General features: G+C 44.6%; 1 protein-coding gene across 1 annotated transcript; it reads right to left on the bottom strand.

The window, feature by feature from the left end:
* Positions 1-406: 406 nt before the first annotated feature.
* LOC130282157 (interferon-induced protein with tetratricopeptide repeats 5-like) lies at positions 407-13,838 on the bottom strand. The gene is made up of 2 exons (XM_056530121.1): positions 13,562-13,838; positions 407-3,448 (listed from the first exon to the last, which is right to left on the bottom strand). The coding sequence occupies exons 1-2, from the start codon at positions 13,564-13,566 to the stop codon at positions 2,005-2,007; spliced, it is 1,449 nt and encodes a 482-aa protein (XP_056386096.1). The 5' UTR covers positions 13,567-13,838; the 3' UTR covers positions 407-2,004.
* Positions 13,839-25,166: the final 11,328 nt, after the last annotated feature.

Here is a 25,166-nt window from a genome sequence, read left to right as displayed (position 1 = left end):
GTTTAACAAATGATGGGAACATAAAGTAGACATACTGTAGATGTGAGTTCATCATTCATTTGGTGTGAAATGACTGTTGTTCAAGCAGAAAATTACAAATTTAAAAAGTTGCTAATTTTTTTTTTTTTTCGCTCAATTTTTGAGTTTTTTTCCAAAAACCGCTGAATATATCAATCAAAATTTACTACTAATGTAAAGTACAATATGTCATGAAAAAACTATCTCAGAATCGCTTTCACAAGTAAAACGCAGTCCAAAGTTATTACCAAATAAGGAGACACATGTCAGATTAAAAAATTTGCCTTGGTCATTAAGGTCAAAACAGGCTAAGGAGTAAAGGGGTTAACAAATCTTCATGAGTTCCATTATTGTGGAAAATAGAAACAATGTAGAAACCATGTTAGGCATCAAAAGAAGCTTTATTAACATTTTATAAACATCATCTACTGACATAGGTGAAGATGTAATTATATTACTTTACATAGATCTTAATACATCCTATAGCAGTACATGAAGGATACATTGGGCTTTATGCTATTATGATTACTGCATTCCATTCTGTTGGACACTCACTTATTTTTTTAGGCAGAACACACATTTGTTACCTTAAAAAAACATATATGGCCTAATAGCAGGCTATATTATAAATAAATGCTTTCTAACTATTTCATTAGTTATATTTTGTCATGACTTGACATACAACAAAAATAAAAATATATGTATATAAATAGCTATGTAGAAAAAGGATAATCAATATTAATGCCAGGACACATAATCACTAAGGTAAATGATATTTACTATTAAATCTACTGCACCTACTGAAATGTTTGTACGTAATGACTTACTCTAAGTGCAACTACTGGAGTGTCTCTGGGATCCTTAGTTTCCAATAGGGTGTTAGAGTGTCAAGTATTTTAATCCTAGTACTTTGAAAGTCGGAGCTCAAATGTCATAGCTTGTCATAGCCATATGCTACGTCCTTTTTGATACATAGTTAAAAAAGAGACTTGTGTGGAGTTTAAGCATTACAACAGTTAAGCATGGACTGCAATGGTGCTTGGTTACAAATTATTCAGTAGCATAGAAATAACAGCATAGATTGTAGGGTGGGCATATCCCTTAGGACCTTATTACATTACAGGTCGCTATTACCCTGTTAAATGGGGTCATGATCAAAAGCAGATTGGGTGTTAACCCGTTTTAACCCGGTTTAACCCATCAAAACATTATCTGCCATAGGCCACACATCTTACTGTGTAATAGGGGAAGTGGGGCCAAAGGCTTACTGCAGTAAATATCCGCATAAACAGTCGCTAGCGATCCTTTGTGTGGCCCTTCCTAACTTTATCTGTGCTATACCTTATGCACATGCTTCCTTTGGCCTTCAGTTGGACTCAAGCTTTTAACCATTCAATAATGTACTATTTACCTGCTACACGTCTACCTCCTCCCTTACTTGTTGTAATAGTTAAAAAATGTTGCATCATTTGTGGTACTGTCCCGGCTTTGCTGTTCTCTGTGCCCTTTCTTCCTTTAAATATTGCTTTTATCATGTAACCTTGTTGTTCCAATAAAGTTGTTATCATTTTTTCTATTGTTATATTGGCAATAATGCTGAGGAAGACAATATATTGCGATATCATAATGTGTTGTGTGAAAAAAGAATATACTTGTTTCTGTAAACAATGATTTTATACATTTGTGGATGTAGCTACAATATATTGAATGAAATGATTAACAAATAATCAATAAAGAGGAATCTTAGCTCAAAAAACCTTCACACCACATATAATAATTTTCATTATGTAATATATATAATATATATAGTTCAGCCAGGAGTGTTGAGTTGAACTTTTATTATCTTGTGAGCACTGAATTATCATCTCCTCTCCCCCATTCTTTCTCCTCTTCATTCTGTTTCACTGAAATACTGAGGGAGAAATGATTTATGCGAAAAGGGTAAGCTTTAAAACACAAAATTTCCTGTTAACTTCACTTTCTTTTTCATATCATCAACTTCAGCTCACAAAGTTCACTCACATATTCCTCATTGTACGGATCATATTTTAAGGCTTTTTCATAACAATCAATTGCATCCTCTCTTTCCCCATTAGTTTTGTGGACAAAGCCAAGCAGAGCAAAACCCTCAGCATCATGACTATTCCTCCTAATCTTCCTTGAAGAAATTCTTTTTAGAGCCTTTTCACACATTTCTCTCTCTTTCTGGAGTATAGCAATCGGCAGACTCTCTTTATAGTAGTAGATGGCCTCAGATTCAGATCTCATGTGATGTTCTTTGAAATTGCCATAATTGAAATAGATTTGCTGCTTCTCCTCTTCTATAAGATTGGTGAATGCCAAAACTGCTTGAAATGTATCTTCTGCTTTCTGATATTCCTTTGCTTCACAATACATAGTAGCTAAGTCTATATGTGCATGCACAAATGTTTTCTTGTACTCCAGCACCTTTTCAAAATGAAAGATGGCATTTTGGATGAGGACATTTGATTCTCTGTCCATTTCTCTGTTATAAATGTTTCTGTTTCCAGACTCCTTTTTGTAATTGAAATACTTATTCCTGTAACATAGTCCAATTTGGTGATGTAGAAATCCAGAAGTTGGCATGAGTTCTAATGCAATTTTCATGACTTTCAGGCACTCATCCAGCATCCCAGCTCTTCTATAAAACTTTGCTACATAACGGAGCACATATGGAAGGTTTGGGGCTTGTTCTATGGCTTCTTTGATATATGTTTTTCCTTCATCATTTCTGTTGAGATCTTGCAGCTTTAAAGCAAGTAGTGCCTTCACCACAGCATCATTTGGATTCTTCTCGACGGCACGTGTCAATAGATCTAGTGATTTACATTCTGAATCTGGACATTTTCTGCCATTGAAGCCTTCCAGTCTATAGACCACGGTTGCATATCCACTGTTCCACTCAGGATCTTCTGGCTCGAGCTCCAAAGCCTTCTCAAAACATTGTTTTGCTTCTTCATAATATTGGCCACAAAGTTTTAGCAGTGACCAGGCTTTTTCACCATAGATCTCCGCCACGTCTGGTTTATCTTTTAGTTCCTTAGAAATCTGCTTTACTTTTTCTATATATTTTTGAGACTCTTCATACTGGTTTAAGTAGTAGAACACCCAAGCATAATTTCCATATGTCACCAAATATCTGTGATCAGTTTCATCCAGATTGTTCTCTTTAGTCATTTCTTCAGCTTTCTCTAAATTTTCAATCGCTTTTGTGTAGTCACCTTTCAGATGCATCACATAGGCCAGTAGATTGTATACCATGTATTTGTTCTTGGTGACAAGAAAAGTCAGCTGGTCATACAGTCTTTTTTCTATTTCATCAGGGTCTGTGTCCTTCAAAAGAAGTTTCCATGTGAAGTGACATTTCAGTTGTAGTAAATGCAGCTTCAATGCCTCCTTAGATGACCCACTGTGACAGAAAAGAAGTATTGGTATTAGAAATTAATAAAAATAAAAGTGGTAACATTTGCCCATAAAAATGTATTTTATATTATATGGGATACTTACATAGGCCATCGCATATATAGTACTATGTCTATTTCATTGAGTGCTGTCACACCCCCTCCCATAGACTTGCATTGAGGGGCGGGGTGTGACGTCACACGGGGGCGGAGTCATGATGTCACGATCTTCCGTCCCTGTGGTCGAGATGGACTCAGACTGAGGACCTCCAGCGGTTCTGGAAGCCGCTACAGGTGAGTGCTGAATGGTAGATCCAGGGGGTCCCCAGCAGCGGGACCCCGGCGATCTGACATCTTATCACCTATCCTTTGGATAGGGGATAAGATGTCTAGGGGCGGAGTACCCCTTTAAGCTGCAGATTTGCAGCATATTCCAAACTATGCAGTCAAAAGATAAAATCTGCTGTGGACATGTAGCGATTTTCCATAAAATATGACATTTCTGCTACATTGTAGGGTTTTGATAACCCTTTCCACGTCTTTTATAGCAATGGCACCATCATTTCATACCTTGTATACTTCACATATTGAAATTGCTGTTCTAGAGAATATTCCCATATCTGCTGCATACCAGTCCTTATCCATAGATGTCACTGAACTCATAGACATGGGCATGGAATGCATTGGTTTTACAGTCACAGCCTTTCAGGGACATTCTGATTAAATTAAGAAACAGACTACAACATGCTTTGTGTATAGAGAAACAAATTATATCATACTCACCTCTCCCTGTTTAGCACCAGCACTCTTGCCTGCCCCTGTCTCTCGGCTGATGACATTTTGAACCCAAGATGGCCAATCACTGAGAACGATCACTAAGGCTACAGTAGGTTCAAAATACCATCATTAGAGCAGGGAGAGCGCATCATCAACGTAAAGTAAACAGAGGCACTAGTGCAGACTGGAGTCTTGGTGCTACACCCTTGAAAAAGGAAATATACTCAGTGTGCTCAATTATTAGGAAAATTAGTATTTTGGCCATACAATATTTTTTATGCATATTTTTTTAAGGTCCCTTTCACACTATTAAAACACTTCCGTTACATATGCCCGTTATGAAATCGGAAGATATACGGCCGGTACTAAATCACTAACGGCCGTTCGAAAATCCCATTATAGTCTATGGGATTTTTCTAATAGTCGTTTTAACCCGTTATTAATAACGGCCGTTATTTTGTGACGGACAATAGTAACGGGAGAATTAGTGCATGCACTATTTCTCCCGTTCATTCGCCCGTCACAAAATAACGTCCATTATAAATAACGGGTTAAAACGGCTATTAGAAAAATCCCATAGACTATAATGGGATTTTCTAACGGCCGTTAGTGATTTAGTACCGGCCGTATATCTGCCAATTTCATAACGAGCGCAAGTAACGGAAGTGATTTTTTCCCTAGCGTCCCTCAGCAGCACAATGTGGGGTGTGTCTCCGCCCCTGTGAGCAAATGGGACCTGGGATTTTTTAATGATTTAAATAAAAAAATACCCCGAGGCCTCCCCCCCCCCCTGTTATAAAGCACCAGGATCGCACTAGAACAGTGAGTTTTTTGTCTGTCCTAGTGTGAGCATGGGCGTCCACGCTCCCCCTACCTACTTTCCCTTTTCTCTTTTCCTTTCTTGCAGGTGATCCGCCGGTTTGCTGCACGCCGCCATCTTTCCTGGGTCCGGGAGGATTCGCGGACCCCACGCTAGCCGCACTTCCGGTTTCGGCGCCATTTTCCTGTAGCCCGAGGATTGCGGGACGTCACTTCCGGCGGATCCGTACAGAGCAGTATAGAGTCGGTTCTTATTAGGGGGAGCCCAAATATGTTAGAGATCAAGGGTGCTTAGGTGATATGGTTAGGTAAAGGTTTCCTAGAGTTGAGGTAAGAGATTTGATTTATTATTAAGTTTCCGGGCACAGGACCCGGAAGTGGGAGGGGCTTATATTTTTTGGCGCAATTTGCAGCTATTTAAACGCCCCCTAGCCTGGCTCTGGTCTCTTGGAGCCAGAAGACTATTGTCTGAAAGCTACTAGACGTTTACCCTATTCGGTGGGTTGTTTCCACACTTAATATACCTGAGAAATAGGTATTCTTACTGCCCTGATAGGAGGAGTCCATTTATACTTGCGAGTTGATTTTTTTTTTCCTTACATTTTAAATCCTTTCTCTTACCTCTTAGATGTCTTCTATGGATTCAGGAGGTTCAGGAGGGCGCAGGGAGACCCATGGGAAATCCTCCCACAAGAGGAAGCATTTGGAGTGTAACTCATGCAAGACTCCCCTTCCAGAAGGATACGATTATCCTATTTGTTCCACCTGTCGCCCCAGGTTACCACCAGACACTGAGCCTTCTATGCAGGACATGTTCTGCTGGGTTAAGGATTTCGTTTTTTCTTCCATCAAAGAATTGAAGGATTCATTATCCACTGCTCCTCCTCCTAAGAAGAAGCCCAGACTAAGCGATAGGCCTGTAGTTGTACACTCTGATGAAGAATTCAGGGTTATAGATGAGACAAAATCATCTAGTTCAGAGGAAGAGGAGCTACAGGGGAAAGTATTTTTCCCTATGGAGAAGTTTCCGAAATTTATCAGAGCTGTGCAAGCAGAGAATGCACCAGCCACCCGCGAGGACGCTCCTTCTACCTCCAAGGGGCCTAGAGTTTTCCCGATTGAGGACACGGTCCTAGACTTAATGAAAGCAGAATGGATCAACCCAGAGAAGGCACCTGTTATAAATAAAAGGTTTAAAACTCTTTACCCCATGGATCAAGAAAGATCTAAGGATTGGGTCAACCCACCAAAGGTGGATTACGCCATCGCCAAACTTTCTAAGAGAACCATTATCCCATCTGATGATGGTTCTAGTCTCAAGGATCCCATGGACCGACGCATGGAGGTCACTCTCAGAAGATCGTATACAGCATCTTCCAGCCAGTGTGCTGTAGGGAATGCCTCCTTTGAGGTCATAAGAGCTATGAGATCTTGGCTTTCAAGAATACAGGATGACATAGACTCTGGGGTCAGTAGACAGGACTTACTTAGGTCCTTTAAATATGTTAACCTAGGTATGGACTACCTATATGACTCAAATTGTCAACAGGTGAAGTTAGCTTCTAGAAACATGGCCCTATCTTCAGCTGCTAGGAGGGCTCTTTGGTTAAGACCATGGCCTGGAGACAGTAATTCCAAGTACATTCTTGGTAATCTGGAGTTCAATATGGCTAAATTATTTGGTCCTGAACTTGACACCATTATGGAGGAGCTCTCCAATAAGAAGGGGAAGAACCTTCCTTTATCAGAGAAGTCCTTTCGCAGGCGCTATAATCAACCCAGGAGAGATCGATCTCCACAAGGTAACAGGCAATATAGAGGTTCTGGACGTGGCAGAGGATCAGGATCCACAAGGAAGGGATCATCTAGAGCCAGAGGCTCTAAGAAGCCAGAATTCTGACGCGAGAAGTCTACCTGTAGGCGGGCGCCTTCATTTTTTTCTCAGGGCTTGGAAAACTCTAATAAAAGATGTTTGGGTCATAAATGTAGTGGAGAAGGGTTATTTCCTTCCCCTAACGTGTCTCCCTCCAGAGAGGTGTCTAATATCCCCCTCTCTAGCTTCTGCAAAACAGGAGGCTTTAGAGGAAGCCATCCTAGAGCTTATCTCAAGTTCTGCGGTAGAACCTGTTCCCATACACGAGAGGGGCATGGGGGTCTATTCCCCAGTGTTCCTAGTACCCAAGCCTGGAAGAAAATGGAGGCTTATAGTAGACCTCAGGTTTCTCAATCAATTTATAGTCAAGAAGAAATTTCGGATGGAGACTATAAGATCAGTAAAATCCCTCATTCTGAGAGACGATTACATGGCGTCATTAGACCTAAAAGACGCCTATTTTCACATTCCCATATTTCCAGGGCACAGGAAATTCCTAAGAATTGCTGTCTTTATCAAGGGAATCCTCCATCATCTCCAGTTCAAGGTTCTGCCATTTGGCATTTCCCCAGCCCCGTTCGTATTCACAAAGGTGGTTTCATCCATGATGGCGATTCTCAGAATACAGGGCATCAGAATCATACCTTATTTAGACGATTGGCTTTTTCTAGCAAAAACTCAGGAGGAGCTCAGCCATCACATCACCACCACACTAGACTTACTCCACAGTTTAGGTTGGATAGAGAATCTTCAGAAATCCAGACTATTCCCCACAAAGGAAATAACCTTTTTAGGGTTCTACTTGGATTCCCACAACATGAGAATCTATCTGTCTCCAGCACGGAAGGACAGGATATCCAGGGGATATCAATTCCTTCGAGTCCCCCGCAAAGCGTCACTGAGGACTCTCATGAGATTCCTAGGACTCCTATCCTCCACAGTAGAAGCTGTCCCTTGGGCACTCTGGCACATGAGACCTCTCCAGACAGAGGTTCTCCAGGCCTGGGACAGGAGGAGTTCCTCTCTAGAGAGGTGTCTAAAACTTTCTCCCACAGTCCGCAGATCTCTAAACTGGTGGGCGAACCCCCAGGACGGAATGTCCCTGGTAGAACCTCAGTGGTCAATCCTAATGACAGACGCCTCAGGGTCAGGATGGGGAGCCCACCTGCTAAGGAGAAAGGTGAATGGCTGGTGGAGTACAGAAGAACTTCCTCTTTCTTCCAATATAAAGGAACTAAGGGCAATATATTATGCCTTTCTCCACTTCGCCCCCTCTCTCCTGGGACAAGCCGTCAAAATAAGGACGGACAACATGTCGGCTGTTTACTACATAAACAAGCAGGGAGGGACAAGATCACTTCCACTGCTCCAGGAGGTGGCAAAGATCTTTCGATGGGCCGAGACTCGAGTTCTCAGGCTCTCCGCAGTCCACATAAGGGGAGTACACAATATCATAGCAGACCGTCCAAGCAGAGGTCTTACGGTACCGGGAGAATGGACTCTAGACAAGGATATATTCCTACAGCTCATAGACCGCTGGGGTCTCCCGGAAATAGATCTTATGGCCACAAGATCCAATCGCAAACTAAACAAGTTCTGCTCCCTTTACCAGATGGACAAACCTCTTTATCTGGATGCAATGTCGATTCCATGGAATTTCAAACTGGCCTACATATTCCCTCCTATCTCGATGATACCCAGGGTATTAATGAAGATCAGGCAGGATCAGGCCTCGGTGATTGCCATCATTCCCTTTTGGCCAAAAAGATCCTGGTTCTCCCAGCTCATTCAGATGAGCAAGGGAATATACTGGAAACTTCCTGTCAGGCAGAATCTTGTGTCTCAGGGCACTCAATTCTGCCACAATCTCAAGACGCTCAATCTGACAGCATGGAAGTTGATAGGTCCTTATTAAAAGCCAGAGGGTTTTCGGACCGCATCCTTGAAACACTATCTCACTCTAGGAGTGAGGCAACCAACAAGGCCTATGCTAGAATCAAAAGGATTTTTATCTCCTGGTGTGTCACCAAGAAGATCAATGCTTCTTCTCCATCCACTCCATCATTTCTCGAATTTTTACAGGATGGATTTGACAAAGGTCTCTCTCCAAATTCCATCAAGGTCCAACTAGCCGCACTGTCGGCGACCTTACAAAGACGACTGTTTCAGGAACCAGTGATAAGGTCATTTATCAAGGCCATCACTAGAATTCGTCCTAGAGCGGTGAAACCAGTGACACCCTGGGATCTGGCGTTGGTCTTGCAACAATTGTGTGTTCAACCGTTTGAACCTTTAGAGGAAGTGTAACTTAGGTTCCTCACTCTTAAGGTGGTGCTACTTCTAGCTGTCACCACCGCCAAGAGAGTTGGTGAACTTCAAGCAGAACCTTACATAGTTTTCTTGCAGGACAGAGTCCTTCTGAGATTCCTACATTCTTTTTTGCCTAAGGTCCCCTCCTTCGCAAATATTAACCAGGTTATCTGTCTCCCAAAGTTTCCTGACTCTGAATCTTCCCAGAAGGACCTTACCTCCCTGGATCTGGTAGGATGCCTAAGGGTCTATCTAGATAGAACCAAACCATTCAGGAAAGCGGAGAATCTCCTCATTTTATTCCAGGGTGTAAAGAAAGGTGCCAAGGCATCTAAACCATCCATTTCAAGATGGATATGCGAATGCATAAATTTATGTTTACCTCTAGAGGGTTAACTTCACCAGAGTTCACCAGAGCGCACTCTACGAGATCTGTTTCTGCCTCTTGGGCAGAGCGTAATTCTGTTCCCTTGGAACATATCTGCCAGTCCGCAACCTGGAACTCTCCACTCACTTTTCTAAAACATTATAGAGTGGATACCTTTTTGTCTAGCGAAACTACTTTCGCTAAGTCTATTATACAAACTGCTATGCAGGAAAACCCTCCCTAGGGGTGATTCTTGCTAGATCCCCACATTGTGCTGCTGAGGGACGCTAGGGAAGACTAAATTTAGAAAGTTAATTTGTTTTCCCTTAGTCTCCTCAGCAGCACAAGCTTCCCTCCCTTATTTTCTTTTTGCTTTATAATCTACTCACTGTTCTAGTGCGATCCTGGTGCTTTATACCAGGGGAGGGGGGGGGAGGTCCCGGGGTATTTTTTTATTTAAATCATTAAAAAATCCCAGGTCCCATTTGCTCACAGGGGTGGAGACACACCCCACATTGTGCTGCTGAGGAGACTAAGGGAAAACAAATTAACTTTCTAAATTTAGTCATAGTGTGAAAGGGGCCTAAGACACATGAGTTAAGAGTGGGCCAAGAAAAATAAACACTGAAGATTTGGCCCAAGGTTTATGGACTAATGTCATGTGTGTTACTCCTGATGGAGATTACAGTGCCTGTTTATGTGTAGTTTTTTTTTTTTTTTTTCTTTAATGCATTTTTGAATTTTATCATGTTGGCATTGTAGAAATGTATTTTTTTGGTTTGCATTGTGTTTTTAGAATTATTTAAAAAGTTCTATTAAAAATGTATGTAGATACTGCATAATGCATGAGGTAAATAATGGCCCCCTTTAACCCCTTGGGACAGAGCCCATTTTGACCTTAACCCCTTGCCGCAAATGGACGTACATTCATGTCCATTTGCGGCTCCCGAGGTATGACGTGCACTGAGAAGGTAAGCGCGCATCATACCCGGTGGGTCCCGGTTGCTATAAGCAATCGGGACCCACGGCTAATGCCGGATATCACCGATCAGGCTGGTGTCCAGCATTAACCTTTAAAACGAAATTAAAAATTGCCGGTAAGCTCAGTGGTGCTGTTCGGGACCGTCGCAGTGAAATTGCTGTGTTCCGAACAGCTTGCAGGACGCGAAGGAGGGTCCCTACCTGCCTCCTCGCAATCCGATCGCCGAATGACTGTTCTGTGTCTGAGATCCAGGCAGGAGCAGTCGAGTGGCGATAAAACACTGATCAATGTCATGCTTTTGCATGGCAGTGAACAATGTAAGAGATCAGTGTGTGCATTGTTATTGCCCCCTATGGGGGTTATAAAATTGCAAAAGAAAGTGTAAAAAAATAAAAGTTAATAAATTTGATTTAACCCCCCCCCTTTTCCCATTTAAAAAAAACCTGTAAATAAAAGTATAAATAAACATATGTGGTATCACCGTGTGCATAAATGCCCAAACTTAAAAAATATATAATTAATTAAACCGCACGTTCAATGGCGTACACGTAAAAAAATTCCAAATTCCAAAATAGCGTATTTTTGGTCACTTTTTATACCATAAAAAAATTTATAAAGAGGGATCAAAAAGTCCGATCAAAACAAAAAATGTACCAATAAAAACTTCTGATCACCTCGCAAAAAATGAGCTTTCATACTGCCCCTTATACAGAAAAATAAAAAAGTTATAGGGGTCCGAAGAGGACATTTTTCAACATATAAATTTTTGTGCATGTAGTTATGATTTTTTTTGTATTAAAATAAAATCAAACCTACATAAATTGGCTATCCTTGTGACCATATGGACTTACATAATAAATATAGGGTGCAATTTTTACTGAAAACTGCACTGCGTAGAAATGGAAGCTGCTAAAAATTATTATTTTTTTTCTTCAATTTTGCCTCACAAATATTTTTTTTCTGGTTTCTCCGTAGATTTTGTGGTGAAATTACTAATAGTTTTACAAAGTAAAATTGAAAATGTTATGATTTTTAAAAGGTGAGGAGGAAAAAAATAAAGTGCAAAAATGAAAAATCGCCAAAGAGGGAAGGGGTTAATGATAAGGCCACTTTTCGTTTTTGCACTTTTATTTTTTTACTCCTCTCCTTCTAAAAACCATAACACTTTCAATTTTGCACCTACAGACCCACATAAGGGCTTGTTTTTTTGCGTCACCAATTGTACGTGCACAACAACAAAATTCCCCAGGGATTCCAGGGCAAATTATATGTGACAACAACCTTTAGGGGTCGCCCCCAAAGGGTTAACCCTAAACTAGAAACCCCCCTTAAAACTAAATTTTATTAAGTCATTTAAAATATATGAGCTCCGGTATAGTGATCTAAAAGCACAGCTAGTAGTTGCTTGAATCGTATGTTAGCACCCTGTAACTTCTTGGGTAATGATATTGTGCTTTTATAGCACTAATCTGCGGATGCCACTGTATAGATAGAGAAGCACTGTAAGCTGCTAGTTAAAATATGAATAGCCCTCCGCTGCCCGACGTTTCGTTGGATGAACCAACTTTATCAAACTTTATCAATTAGCCTCTGTACCTTGATAAAGTTGGTTCATCCAACGAAACGTCGGGCAGCGGAGGGCTATTCATATTTTAACTAGCAGCTTACAGTGCTTCTCTATCTATACAGTGGCATCCGCAGATTAGTGCTATAAAAGCACAATATCATTACCCAAGAAGTTACAGGGTGCTAACATACGATTCAAGCAACTACTAGCTGTGCTTTTAGATCACTATACCGGAGCTCATATATTTTAAATGACTTAATAAAATTTAGTTTTAAGGGGGGTTTCTAGTTTAGGGTTAACCCCTTGGGGGGCGACCCCTAAAGGTTGTTGTCACACACCAATTGTACGTGGGGGCAGAGTCGTGACGTCGTGATACTCCGGCCCTGTGGTTGTTATGCCACACACTTGTAGCCTCCAGCAGAGGTGCGCAATGACAGATTGCGGGGGGTCCCCAGCGGCTGGACCCCTGCGATCATACATCTTATCCCCTATCCTTTGAGGGATAAGATGATAAGATGTATGATCACGGGGGTCCCGCCGCTGGGGAGCTCCGAGTGTGTAGCGTGACGACTACAGGGCCGCCCCCTCCCATAGACTTGCATTGAGGGGGCGAGGCGTGACATCACGATGGGGCGTGGCGTGACATCACATGGGGGTGGAGTCGTGACATTGCAATACTCCAGCACCGTGGTCGTCATGCTACACACTTGCAGCCTCCAGCACCGTGGAGAGCTCAAAAAGATGGGTGCGCAATGACAGATTGCGGGGGTCCCCAGCGGCTGGACCCCTGCGATCATACATCTTATCCCCTATCCTTATCTATATAAGCTTCTTTAAGAGCTATCTTTTTTTTTTTTTTCAATCTACAGAGCCAGACTAGGGCTTTTTGGGACCATTTGTACTTCAGAAAGACTCCATTGGTTTGCTATAAAATGTACTGCAAACCTGGCAAACAAAAAAAAAACATTTATAAGCTAAAACAAACAAAGAAAAACAAAACATTTCTGCAAATGTCCATAAATTTAGCTTTTATGCTATTTAGTTTGTGCTAAAAAAGACATATTTGCTCCTGTAAAAGCATGCACATTGCATAACAATATTTTGTTGAACAAACCCACAAGCCCAAATCTACATTTCCTGATTATATCGATACAATGAGACTGAAGAAGATGTATTCCAAATACATTGTAGCTGAGACATTAAATTATCCAAGTAAAATAAAAAAAATAAAAATAAAATATATATATATATATATATATATATATAGATATATATATAGATATATATATATCTATATATATATATATATATATATATATATATATATATATATATATATAAAGCACAGGTCTACTAACATATCAGATAGAGAAGGGATCTTGCAGGTTAATAGACAAAACATGTAGGAAAATGTGAAAGTAGTTACCTCATTCTGTCAGGTTGTGTGTCTTGTGTCTATGTAAAGAAGAAGCTGTACAAGTACATGTAGATAGTGATGCTGTGTCCAGGCTTTTATAGTCAGGCAATTCTCAGGGAAGAAAATGCTGGAAACATTAGAAGGAGGAGAGAAGAGAGAAATGAAACTGCTCAGTGCCATTAGAAACAGACTGATGTTATTCAGCAGAGAAATGAAACTGAATGCAGCGATGGTACAAGGGAAAGAGAAGTTATTCTTGCAGTGACTTTGTCCATAATTCTTCAAACAATGCATCTTGAAACAAGGCCTATTAGATATCAGTGTGACTTGTGCGGTGCTTTGCTTAAGTATTCTCCTCCCCTCCGGACTTTTCTACTGTTTGTCATGGTGTAACCTCAGGTTCTAATTCATTTAAAGGGGTACTCCGCCCCTAGACATCTTATCCCCTATCCAAAGGATAGGGGATAAGATGCCAGATCACGGGGGTCCCACTGCTGGGGACCCCCGGGATCTCTGATGCAGCACCCACCTGTATGGCTTCCGGCAACGCTGGAGGCTTCGGATCCCGACCACAATGGCGGAAGAGTGTGACGTCACGACTCCGCCCCGTGTGACGTCACGCCCCGCCCCCTCAATGCAAGTCTATGGGAGGTCCGTCACGTCCCTTCCCATAGACTTGCATTGAGGGGGCGGGGCGTGACGTCAAGTGTTGGGTGACGATGAATTTACCCTTAACCCCTTAAGGACACGTCATGTGGAACGTCATGTGTCCGCTCCCGGCGTGGCCCCGCGTCATAGCAGGTCGGACCCGGCCTCTAACAATGGCTGGGACCCGTGGCTAATAGCGCGCGGCATTAATCGCTGTGCCGCGCGCTATTAACCCTTTAGACGCGGCGTTCAAAGTTGAACGCCGCGTCTAAAGTGAAACTGAAACCATGCCGGTTAGCTCAGTGGGATGTTCGATATAGCCGCGGTGAAATCGCGACATCCCGAACAGCTTACAGGACAGCAGGAGGGTCCGATCGCCGAATGACTGCTCAGTGCCTGAGATCCAGGCATGAGCAGTCAAGCGGCAGAATCATCGATCACTGGTTTCTTATGAGAAACCAGTGATCAATGTGAAAGATCAGTGTGTGCAGTGTTATAGGTCCCTATGGGACCTATAACACTGCAAAAAAAAAGTGAAAAAAAAGTGAATAAATATCATTTAACCCCTTCCCTACTAAAAGTTTGAATCATCCCCCTTTTCCCATAAAAAAACACAGTGTAAATAAAAATAAACATATATGGTATCGCCGCGTGCAGAAATGTCTGAATTATAAAAAATATATCGTTAATTAAACTGCACAGTCAATGGCGTGCGCGCAAAAAAATTCAAAAGTCCAAAATAGTGCATTTTTGGTCACTTTTTATATCATGAAAAAATGAATAAAAAGCGATCAATAAGTCCTATCAATGCAAAAATGGTACCGTTAAAAACTTCAGATCACGGCGCAAAAAATTAGCCCTCATACCGCCCCATGCACGGAAAAATAAAAAAGTTATAGGGGTCAGAAATGACAATTTTAAATGTATTAATTTTCCTGCATGTAGTTATGATTTTTTTCAGTAGTAATACAAAATCAAACCTATATAAGTAGGGTATCATTTTAACCGTATGGACCTACAGAATAAATATCAGGTGTCATTTTTACCGAAAAATGTACTATGTAGAAACGGAAGCCCCCAAAAGTTACAAAACAGCGTTTTTTTTTTCAATTTTGTCTCACAATGATTTTATTTTCCGTTTCATCGTAGATTTTTGGGCACAATGACTGACGTCATTACAATGTAGAATTGGTGGCGCAAAAAATAAGCCCTCATATGGATTTTTAGGTGCAAAATTTAAAGAGTTATGATTTTTTAAAGGCAAGGAGCAAAAAACGAAAATGCAAAAACGGAAAAAACCCCGGTCCTTAAGGGGTTAACAAAGATCTGGCGCGATCAGTTGCCTTCAGAATTTGCATTAGCAAGTTACACAATTAGTAAATGGGGTCTACTTGCCTGCAATTTAAAGGGATTCTCCACCATAAGGTGATTTTAGTACGTACCTGGCCGACAGTAATGGACATGCTTAGGAAGGATCTGCGCTTGTCTTGGGGCTAAATGGCTATGTTGTGAGATTACCATAACACTGTGGCTATCTTTTTGTGAACTGGCATTTCCTATTTGACTTTTCTTTTTTTTTTTACTACAAATCCCACAATTCAGTTTTCCTCCCTCCCACACATCAGCCACCCCACCCATTGGAACATAAATGAGCTGCATCCATCAAAAGACCTGTGGTTTTCAATCAGGGTGCCTACAGCTGGTGTATTAGTTGCAGATTGATCTCTCTCCCACCAAGCGATCCCTTCACCCATTGAATCAGACAGGCTCCCTGTCATCAGCTGACTATTGAGTCAGGTCTCGGCTGCTGCATTGCAACCTGGGAAAAATCAGAGTCATTTTGTATGCTGTTAAACATAAATATTGGAGTGAAAATCACATAAGAATTGTGAAAAAAACGTTACACACAGGTAGAGACACTATATTATGAACTACACTAACTTTACAGCCCCTGTAGCATAGTCAAATAAAAAAAAAATCCTGGAATACCCCTTTAATCTCAGTATAAATACACCTGTTATGTGAAGGACTCAGAGTTTGTTAGAGAGCATGGCCTGACAAACAGCAGCATGAAAAATGAGGAGCTCACCAAACAGGTCTGTCACGATGCCGGCTGGCAGGTAGTGGACCCTCTGTGCCAGAGAGGGATTGGCGTGGACCGTGCTAGTGGACCGGTTCTAAGCCACTACTGGTTTTCACCAGAGCCCGCCGCAAAGCGGGATGGTCTTGCTGCGGCGGTAGTGACCAGGTCGTATCCACTAGCAACGGCTCACCTCTCTGGCTGCTGAAGATAGGCGCGGTACAAGGGAGTAGGCAGAAGCAAGGTCGGACGTAGCAGAAGGTCGGGGCAGGCAGCAAGGATCGTAGTCAGGGGCAACGGCAGAAGGTCTGGAAACACAGGCAAGGAACACACAAGGAACGCTTTCACTGGCACTAAGGCAACAAGATCCGGCAAGGGAGTGCAAGGGAAGTGAGGTAATATAGGGAAGTGCACAGGTGAAAACCCTAATTGGAACCACTGCGCCAATCAGCGGCGCAGTGGCCCTTTAAATCGCAGAGACCCGGCGCACGCGCGCCCTAGGGAGCGGGGCCGCGCGCGCCGGGACAGAACAGACGGGGAGCGAGTCAGGTAGGGGAGCCGGGGTGCGCATCGCGAGCGAGCGCTACCCGCATCGCGAATCGCATCCCGGCTGGCAGCAGGATCGCAGCGCCCCGGGTCAGAGGACGTGACCGGAGCGCTGCAGCGGAGGGAGTGAAGCGAGCGCTCCGGGGAGGAGCGGGGACCCGGAGCGCTCGGCGTAACAGTACCCCCCCCCTTGGGTCTCCCCCTCTTCTTGGAGCCTGAGAACCTGAGGAGCAGACTTTTGTCAAGGATGTTGTCCTCAGGTTCCCAGGATCTCTCTTCAGGACCACAACCCTCCCAGTCTACTAAAAAAAAATTTTTCCCTCTGACCTTTTTGGCAGCCAAAATTTCCTTGACCGAGAAGACGTCCGAGGAGCCGGAAACAGGAGTGGGAGGAACAGATTTGGGAGAAAAACGGTTGAGGATGAGTGGTTTGAGAAGAGAGACGTGAAAGGCATTAGGGATACGAAGAGAAGGAGGAAGAAGAAGTTTATAAGAGACAGGATTAATTTGACACAAAATTTTGAAAGGACCAAGATAGCGTGGTCCCAACTTGTAGCTAGGGACACGGAAGCGGACATATTTAGCGGAGAGCCATACCTTGTCTCCAGGGGAAAAAACGGGGGGAGCTCTTCTTTTCTTATCCGCGAACCTCTTCATGCGTGAAGAAGCCTGTAAGAGAGAATTTTGGGTCTCTCTCCATATAATGGAAAGGTCACGAGAAATTTCATCCACAGCGGGCAGACCAGAGGGCAAGGGGGTAGGGAGGGGGGGAAGAGGGTGACGGCCGTACACCACGAAAAATGGGGATTTGGAGGAAGATTCAGAGACCCTGAAGTTATACGAGAATTCGGCCCATGGAAGGAGATCTGCCCAGTCATCCTGGCGGGAGGAAACAAAATGTCGCAAATAATCACCCAGGATCTGGTTAATTCTTTCTACTTGTCCATTGGACTGGGGATGATATGCAGAGGAAAAATTTAATTTAATCTTGAGTTGTTTACAGAGAGCTCTCCAGAATTTAGACACGAATTGGACCCCTCTATCCGAGACAATCTGCGTAGGCAACCCGTGAAGACGAAAAATGTGTACAAAAAATTGTTTAGCCAACTGAGGCGCAGAAGGAAGACCAGGAAGAGGGATGAAATGTGCCATTTTGGAGAATCGATCAACGACCACCCAAATAACGGTGTTGCCACGGGAAGGGGGTAAATCAGTAATAAAATCCATACCAATCAGAGACCAAGGCTGTTCGGGGACAGGCAGAGGATGAAGAAAACCAGCGGGCTTCTGGCGAGGAGTCTTATCCCGGGCACAGATAGTGCAGGCTCGCACAAAGTCCCCAACATCCGTCTCCAGAGTCGGCCACCAATAGAAGCGGGAGATGAGTTGCACAGATTTCTTGATGCCTGCATGACCTGCGAGATGGGAGGAGTGACCCCATTTGAGGATTCCGAGGCGTTGGCGTGGAGAAACAAAGGTCTTTCCTGGAGGAGTCTGCCTGATGGAGGCAGGAGAAGTGGAGATCAGGCAGTCAGGTGGAATGATGTGTTGCGGAGGGAGATCAACTTCTGAGGCATCCGAGGAACGAGAGAGAGCATCGGCCCTAATGTTCTTATCGGCAGGACGAAAGTGAATCTCAAAATTAAATCGGGCAAAGAACAGAGACCACCGGGCCTGGCGAGGATTCAACCGTTGGGCCGACTGGAGGTAGGAGAGGTTCTTGTGGTCGGTGTAGATAATAACAGGAAATCTTGATCCCTCCAGCAGATGCCTCCATTCCTCAAGTGCTAATTTAATGGCTAGAAGCTCTCGATCCCCGATGGAGTAGTTCCTCTCCGCTGGAGAGAAGGTCCTAGAGAAAAAACCACAAGTGACAGCATGCCCGGAAGAATTTTTTTGTAGAAGAACAGCTCCAGCTCCTACTGAGGAGGCATCAACCTCCAATAGGAAGGGTTTGGAAGGGTCAGGTCTGGAGAGCACGGGAGCCGAAGAAAAGGCAGACTTGAGTCGTTTAAAGGAGTCTTCTGCTTGAGGAGGCCAGGACTTGGGATCAGCATTTTTTTTGGTTAAAGCCACGATAGGAGCCACAATGGTAGAAAAATGTGGAATAAATTGCCTGTAATAATTGGCGAACCCCAAAAAGCGTTGGATAGCACGGAGTCCGGAGGGGCGTGGCCAATTTAAGACGGCAGAGAGTTTGTCTGGATCCATCTGTAGTCCCTGGCCAGAGACCAAATATCCTAGAAAAGGAAGAGATTGGCATTCAAACAGACATTTCTCAATTTTGGCATAGAGTTGGTTGTCACGAAGTCTCTGAAGAACCATACGGACATGCTGGCGGTGTTCTTCTAGATTGGCAGAAAAAATTAGGATATCGTCCAGATATACCACAACACAGGAGTATAACAGATCACGAAAAATTTCATTGACAAAGTCTTGGAAGACGGCAGGGGCATTGCACAGTCCAAAGGGCATGACCAGATACTCAAAGTGTCCATCTCTGGTGTTAAATGCCGTTTTCCACTCGTCCCCCTCTCTGATGCGGATGAGGTTATAGGCGCCTCTTAAGTCCAATTTAGTGAAGATGTGGGCACCTTGGAGGCGATCAAAGAGTTCAGAGATGAGGGGTAAGGGGTAGCGGTTCTTAACCGTGATTTTATTAAGACCGCGGTAGTCAATGCAAGGACGTAGGGAGCCATCTTTTTTGGACACAAAGAAAAATCCGGCTCCGGCAGGAGAGGAGGATTTACGGATAAAGCCCTTTTTTAGATTCTCCTGGACGTATTCGGACATGGCAAGAGTCTCTGGGGCAGAGAGAGGATAAATTCTGCCCCGGGGTGGAGTAGTACCCGGGAGGAGGTCGATAGGGCAATCATAAGGCCTGTGAGGAGGTAGAGTCTCAGCTTGTTTTTTGCAGAAAACATCCGCGAAGTCCATATAGGCCTTAGGGAGACCGGTTACTGGAGGAACCACAGAGTTACGGCAAGGGTTACTGGGAACCGGTTTTAGACAGTTCTTGGAACAAGAGGACCCCCAACTCTTGATCTCCCCAGTGGACCAATCCAGGGTTGGGGAATGAAGTTGAAGCCAGGGAAGTCCAAGGAGAATCTCCGAGGTGCAATTGGGGAGGACCAAAAGTTCAATCCTCTCATGATGAGATCCGATGCTCATAAGAAGGGGCTCCGTGCGGAAACGTATGGTACAGTCCAATCTTTCATTATTTACACAATTGATGTAGAGGGGTCTGGCGAGACTGGTCACTGGGATGTTGAACCTGTTGACGAGAGAGGCCAAAATAAAATTTCCTGCAGATCCAGAGTCCAAGAAGGCCACTGTAGAGAAGGAGAAGGCAGAGGCAGACATCCGCACAGGCACAGTAAGACGTGGAGAAGCAGAGTAGACATCAAGGACTGTCTCACCCTTGTGCGGAGTCAGCGTACGTCTTTCCAGGCGGGGAGGACGGATAGGACAATCCCTCAGGAAGTGTTCGGTACTAGCACAGTACAGGCAGAGGTTCTCCATACGGCGTCGTGTCCTCTCTTGAGGTGTCAGGCGAGACCGGTCGACCTGCATAGCCTCCACGGCGGGAGGCACAGGAACAGATTGCAGGGGACCAGAGGAGAGAGGAGCCGAGGAGACGAAACGCCTCGTGCGAACAGAGTCCATATCTTGGCGGAGTTCCTGACGCCTTTCAGAAAAACGCATGTCAATGCGAGTGGCTAGGTGAATAAGTTCATGTAGATTAGCAGGAATTTCTCGTGCGGCCAGAACATCTTTAATGTTGCTGGATAGGCCTTTTTTGAAGGTCGCGCAGAGGGCCTCATTATTCCAGGACAATTCTGAAGCAAGTGTACGGAATTGTACGGCATACTCGCCAACGGAAGAATTACCCTGGACCAGGTTCAACAGGGCAGTCTCAGCAGAAGAGGCTCGGGCAGGTTCCTCAAAGACACTTCGGATTTCCGAGAAGAAGGAGTGTACAGAGGCAGTGACGGGGTCATTGCGGTCCCAGAGCGGTGTGGCCCATGACAGGGCTTTTCCGGACAGAAGACTGACTACGAAAGCCACCTTAGACCTTTCAGTGGGAAACAGGTCCGACATCATCTCCAGATGCAGGGAACATTGGGAAAGAAAGCCACGGCAAAACTTAGAGTCCCCATCAAATTTATCCGGCAAGGATAAGCGTATCCCAGGAGCGGCCACTCGCTGCGGAGGAGGTGCAGGAGCTGGCGGAGGAGATGACTGCTGAAGCTGTGGTAGCAACTGTTGTAGCATAACGGTCAGTTGAGACAGCTGTTGGCCTTGTTGCGCTATCTGTTGTGACTGCTGGGCGACCACCGTGGTGAGGTCAGCGACAACTGGCAGAGGAACTTCAGCGGGATCCATGGCCGGATCTACTGTCACGATGCCGGCTGGCAGGTAGTGGACCCTCTGTGCCAGAGAGGGATTGGCGTGGACCGTGCTAGTGGACCGGTTCTAAGCCACTACTGGTTTTCACCAGAGCCCGCCGCAAAGCGGGATGGTCTTGCTGCGGCGGTAGTGACCAGGTCGTATCCACTAGCAACGGCTCACCTCTCTGGCTGCTGAAGATAGGCGCGGTACAAGGGAGTAGGCAGAAGCAAGGTCGGACGTAGCAGAAGGTCGGGGCAGGCAGCAAGGATCGTAGTCAGGGGCAACGGCAGAAGGTCTGGAAACACAGGCAAGGAACACACAAGGAACGCTTTCACTGGCACTAAGGCAACAAGATCCGGCAAGGGAGTGCAAGGGAAGTGAGGTAATATAGGGAAGTGCACAGGTGAAAACCCTAATTGGAACCACTGCGCCAATCAGCGGCGCAGTGGCCCTTTAAATCGCAGAGACCCGGCGCGCGCGCGCCCTAGGGAGCGGGGCCGCGCGCGCCGGGACAGAACAGACGGGGAGCGAGTCAGGTAGGGGAGCCGGGGTGCGCATCGCGAGCGAGCGCTACCCGCATCGCGAATCGCATCCCGGCTGGCAGCAGGATCGCAGCGCCCCGGGTCAGAGGACGTGACCGGAGCGCTGCAGCGGAGGGAGTGAAGCGAGCGCTCCGGGGAGGAGCGGGGACCCGGAGCGCTCGGCGTAACAAGGTCAAGGATAAATTTGTGGAAAAGTATAAAGTAAGATTAGGTTATAAAAAAAATCCCATGAATTAACCCTATGCCGCTATTGGACATACGCATACATCTCAGCGGCTGACATGTAAACTCAACTGGACGTATGCATAAGTCTTAGCTATCTCCTGCGAAGCTAATGCGCTGCAGGAGAATGGCGGCAGGACCCAGCTGTCAATCACAGCTACCGAGACCAAGATCCCACTAGTCTCGGCAGCATTAAAGGAGTTCTCCAACTGAAATCTTTTATCCCCCGCTGTGCCCGGGCTGTAAAACTATACATAATAAACTTTCCTGAGCCCGTGCTCAGGTCCCTGTCAGCTTCCTCTTCCTGCGGGTCGGTGACTTCACTCTGTGTCCAGCCTATCAGCGGCCGCGACGGGACATTGCTGTGGCCGCTGATAGGCTGACCGCAGAGTGAAGTCATCGACCCGCAGGAAGTGGAAGAGACCGGGACCGGAGAACGGGACGGCAATATCGGAACAACGGGGGATCGTAGGCAGGTAAGTGAAAGTTTATTATGTATAGTTTTACAGCCCGGGCACAGCGGGGGATAAAAGATTTCAATTGGAGAACTCCTTTAATGCTGCCGAGACAAGTGGGATCTTGGTCTCGGTAGCTGTGATTGACAGCTGGGTCCTGCCGCCACTCTCCTGCAGCGCATTAGCTTCGCAGGAGATAGCTAAGACTTATGCATACATCCAGTTGAGTTTACATGTCAGCAGCTGAGATGTATACGTATGTCCAATAGCGGCATAGGGTTAAATCATGGGATTTTTTAAATAACCTAATCTTACTTTATACTTTTCCACAACTTTATCCTTGACCTGTTTGGTGAGCTCCTAATTTTTCATGCTGCTGTTTGTCAGGTCATGCTCTCTAACAAACTCTGAGTCCTTCACATAACAGGTGTATGTATACTGAGATGAAAGGGGTATTCCAGGATTTTTTTATTTTATTTGACTATGCTACAGGGGCTGTAAAGTTAGTGTAGTTCATAATATAGTGTCTCTACCTGTGTGTGATGGTTTTTTCACAATTCTTATGTGATTTTCACTCCAATATTTTTTTTTTTAACAGCATACAAAATGACTGTTGTCTCGGATTGTTCCCAGGTTTTACAGCCTGGGCACAGCGGGGGTTAAAAGTTTTAGCTTAGAGAACTCCTTTAACCTTAGAGATGCCGTGATCAGAACATGGACTGGATCTCACAGGCTGAGTGTCAGTGTATTACTGAAAGTTATGCTGTGCTACTGTAGAGATGTACGGTAGCATAGTACAACCTATAAAAAATATTAAAATATCAATAAATAATATCTAAAGTGTAAAATAAATAAATAAATACCTCATTCCCAATAAAGCCCTGTATTACCACCTCCCAAAAAAATAAAAAAAAGGAAAAACCTATACATAACACCTCTGTTCTGACTTGTACTATAAAACTATAATATTATTTATCCTGCATGGTGAATAAATCCTGCCGTAAAAAAAACAAAAACACGGCAAAAAAGCAAAATAATCCCTAATTTTGGTCCAAAACATGGAAAAAAATAAATCATTACATGATAATAATACATTACATGATAAAATAATCAAGTACATGATAATGCAAAATTACATGTTTCTAAAAAATGGTCTTAACAAAAAGTATAGCTTGTCCCGCTAAAAATGGTAACATGGCAACACAAAAAAGGAAGAAAAAAAAAAGGATTTTGTTGGGAAAAGAAAAAAAGAACATAAAAAAGCTATATAAATTGGTTCTTGCCATAATCACATAGGGGGACATTTATCAAGGGATTTAGAGCTCTTTTTTTGCTTACAAAAGTTGCACAAAAAGGCGCATTAGCACCTAAGCAATTTTTTGTGCGACTTTTGACTGTAAGCAAAAAGCTACAAAAGAGCGTACGAAAGTACATTTTATTTTTTACTTTGCAGTGGTCAGGGATTTATCAAGTGCAAAAGTCGCACAGTCACAATCCCTCCAAAACAGCGTAAATGTAAGCTAGCTCCGGAGCTGGCATACAAAACGGCTTTGGTGAGCAAATTTTAATATTTCCCGCTGGCAGCCGTCACGACTCCAGCAGGAAATATGATATAACAACTTTGCACAGGAGCCCGGGCTGGCATCACTCTGCATCCACCCGGGCTCCATCTGATTCTAACCCCACTACCCTAACATAATGACGGGGACACTGATTTACATCCCCCCCTTGTCTCCCACCTGCCTGTCGCACATCTCCTGCCCGCTACCTGTTGCAAAACTACAACTTCCAGCATGCCCTTACAGTGAGGGCATGCTGGGAGTTGTAGTCTTGTAGCAGGTAGCAGGCAGGAGATGTGCGACAGGCGGGTGGGAGACAAGGGGGGGATGTAAATCAGTGTCCCCGTCATTATGTTAGGGTAGTGGGGTTAGAATCAGACGTTCCCCGGGCGGCTGCAGAGTGATGCCAGCCCGGGCTCCTTTTAACATACCACAGAGCTGCAGAGTTTCTATATCCCTGACTGTAATTTCATATTTCCCTCTGGGTCCTGTGATTGGCCGGAACTGAGCAGCCAATCACGGGACCCGACGGGAAATTTGATCTGACAGTAGGGACTAAAAACTCAGCGGCTCCGCTATATGTTAAAAGGAGCCCAGGCTGGCATCACTCTGCAGCCGCCCGGGTTCCGTCATATAATACACCCTTGGCGCCGTTGTGAGGAGCCCGGGCTGGCCTCACTACAGCCGCCTGGGACTCCATCTTATATTTTCCCTGCGGCGCCGTAATAAGGAGCCCGGGCTGATATCACTGCAGCCGCCTGGGACTCCCGCAGCCGGGCAGGGAGATGTGTAGGAGCCGTCCTTGCCCTCCCTCAGCACTGCGGTACACGCTGAGAGATGGCAGGGACTGCTCCTGCACATGTCCCGGGAGGCTGCAGAGTTATGTCAGCCACGGTACCGAGGACTTTGCTGTATTTCAAATTTCCAGCCGGGTTCTGTGTCACAGGACCCGGCCGGAAATATGAAATTACAGTGATTTTCTTATCACCCCCAGCCAGGGAGCGGAGCGCATTACCGCTCGCTTCCCTGGCTTGCACGACTACAACTCCCAGCATGCCCATGCTGGGAGCTGTAGTTGTGGGGTGGGTGACAAGCTTGTCACCTGCCCACAACTACAACACCCAGAATTTCCTTACTGTAAGGCCATGCTGGGGGTTGTGGGGGGGGGGG

This window comes from Hyla sarda, chromosome 7 (genome assembly GCF_029499605.1).
Source record: "Hyla sarda isolate aHylSar1 chromosome 7, aHylSar1.hap1, whole genome shotgun sequence".
Taxonomy (NCBI): domain Eukaryota; kingdom Metazoa; phylum Chordata; class Amphibia; order Anura; family Hylidae; genus Hyla; species Hyla sarda.
This window is presented reverse-complemented; position numbering and strand designations above follow the sequence as displayed.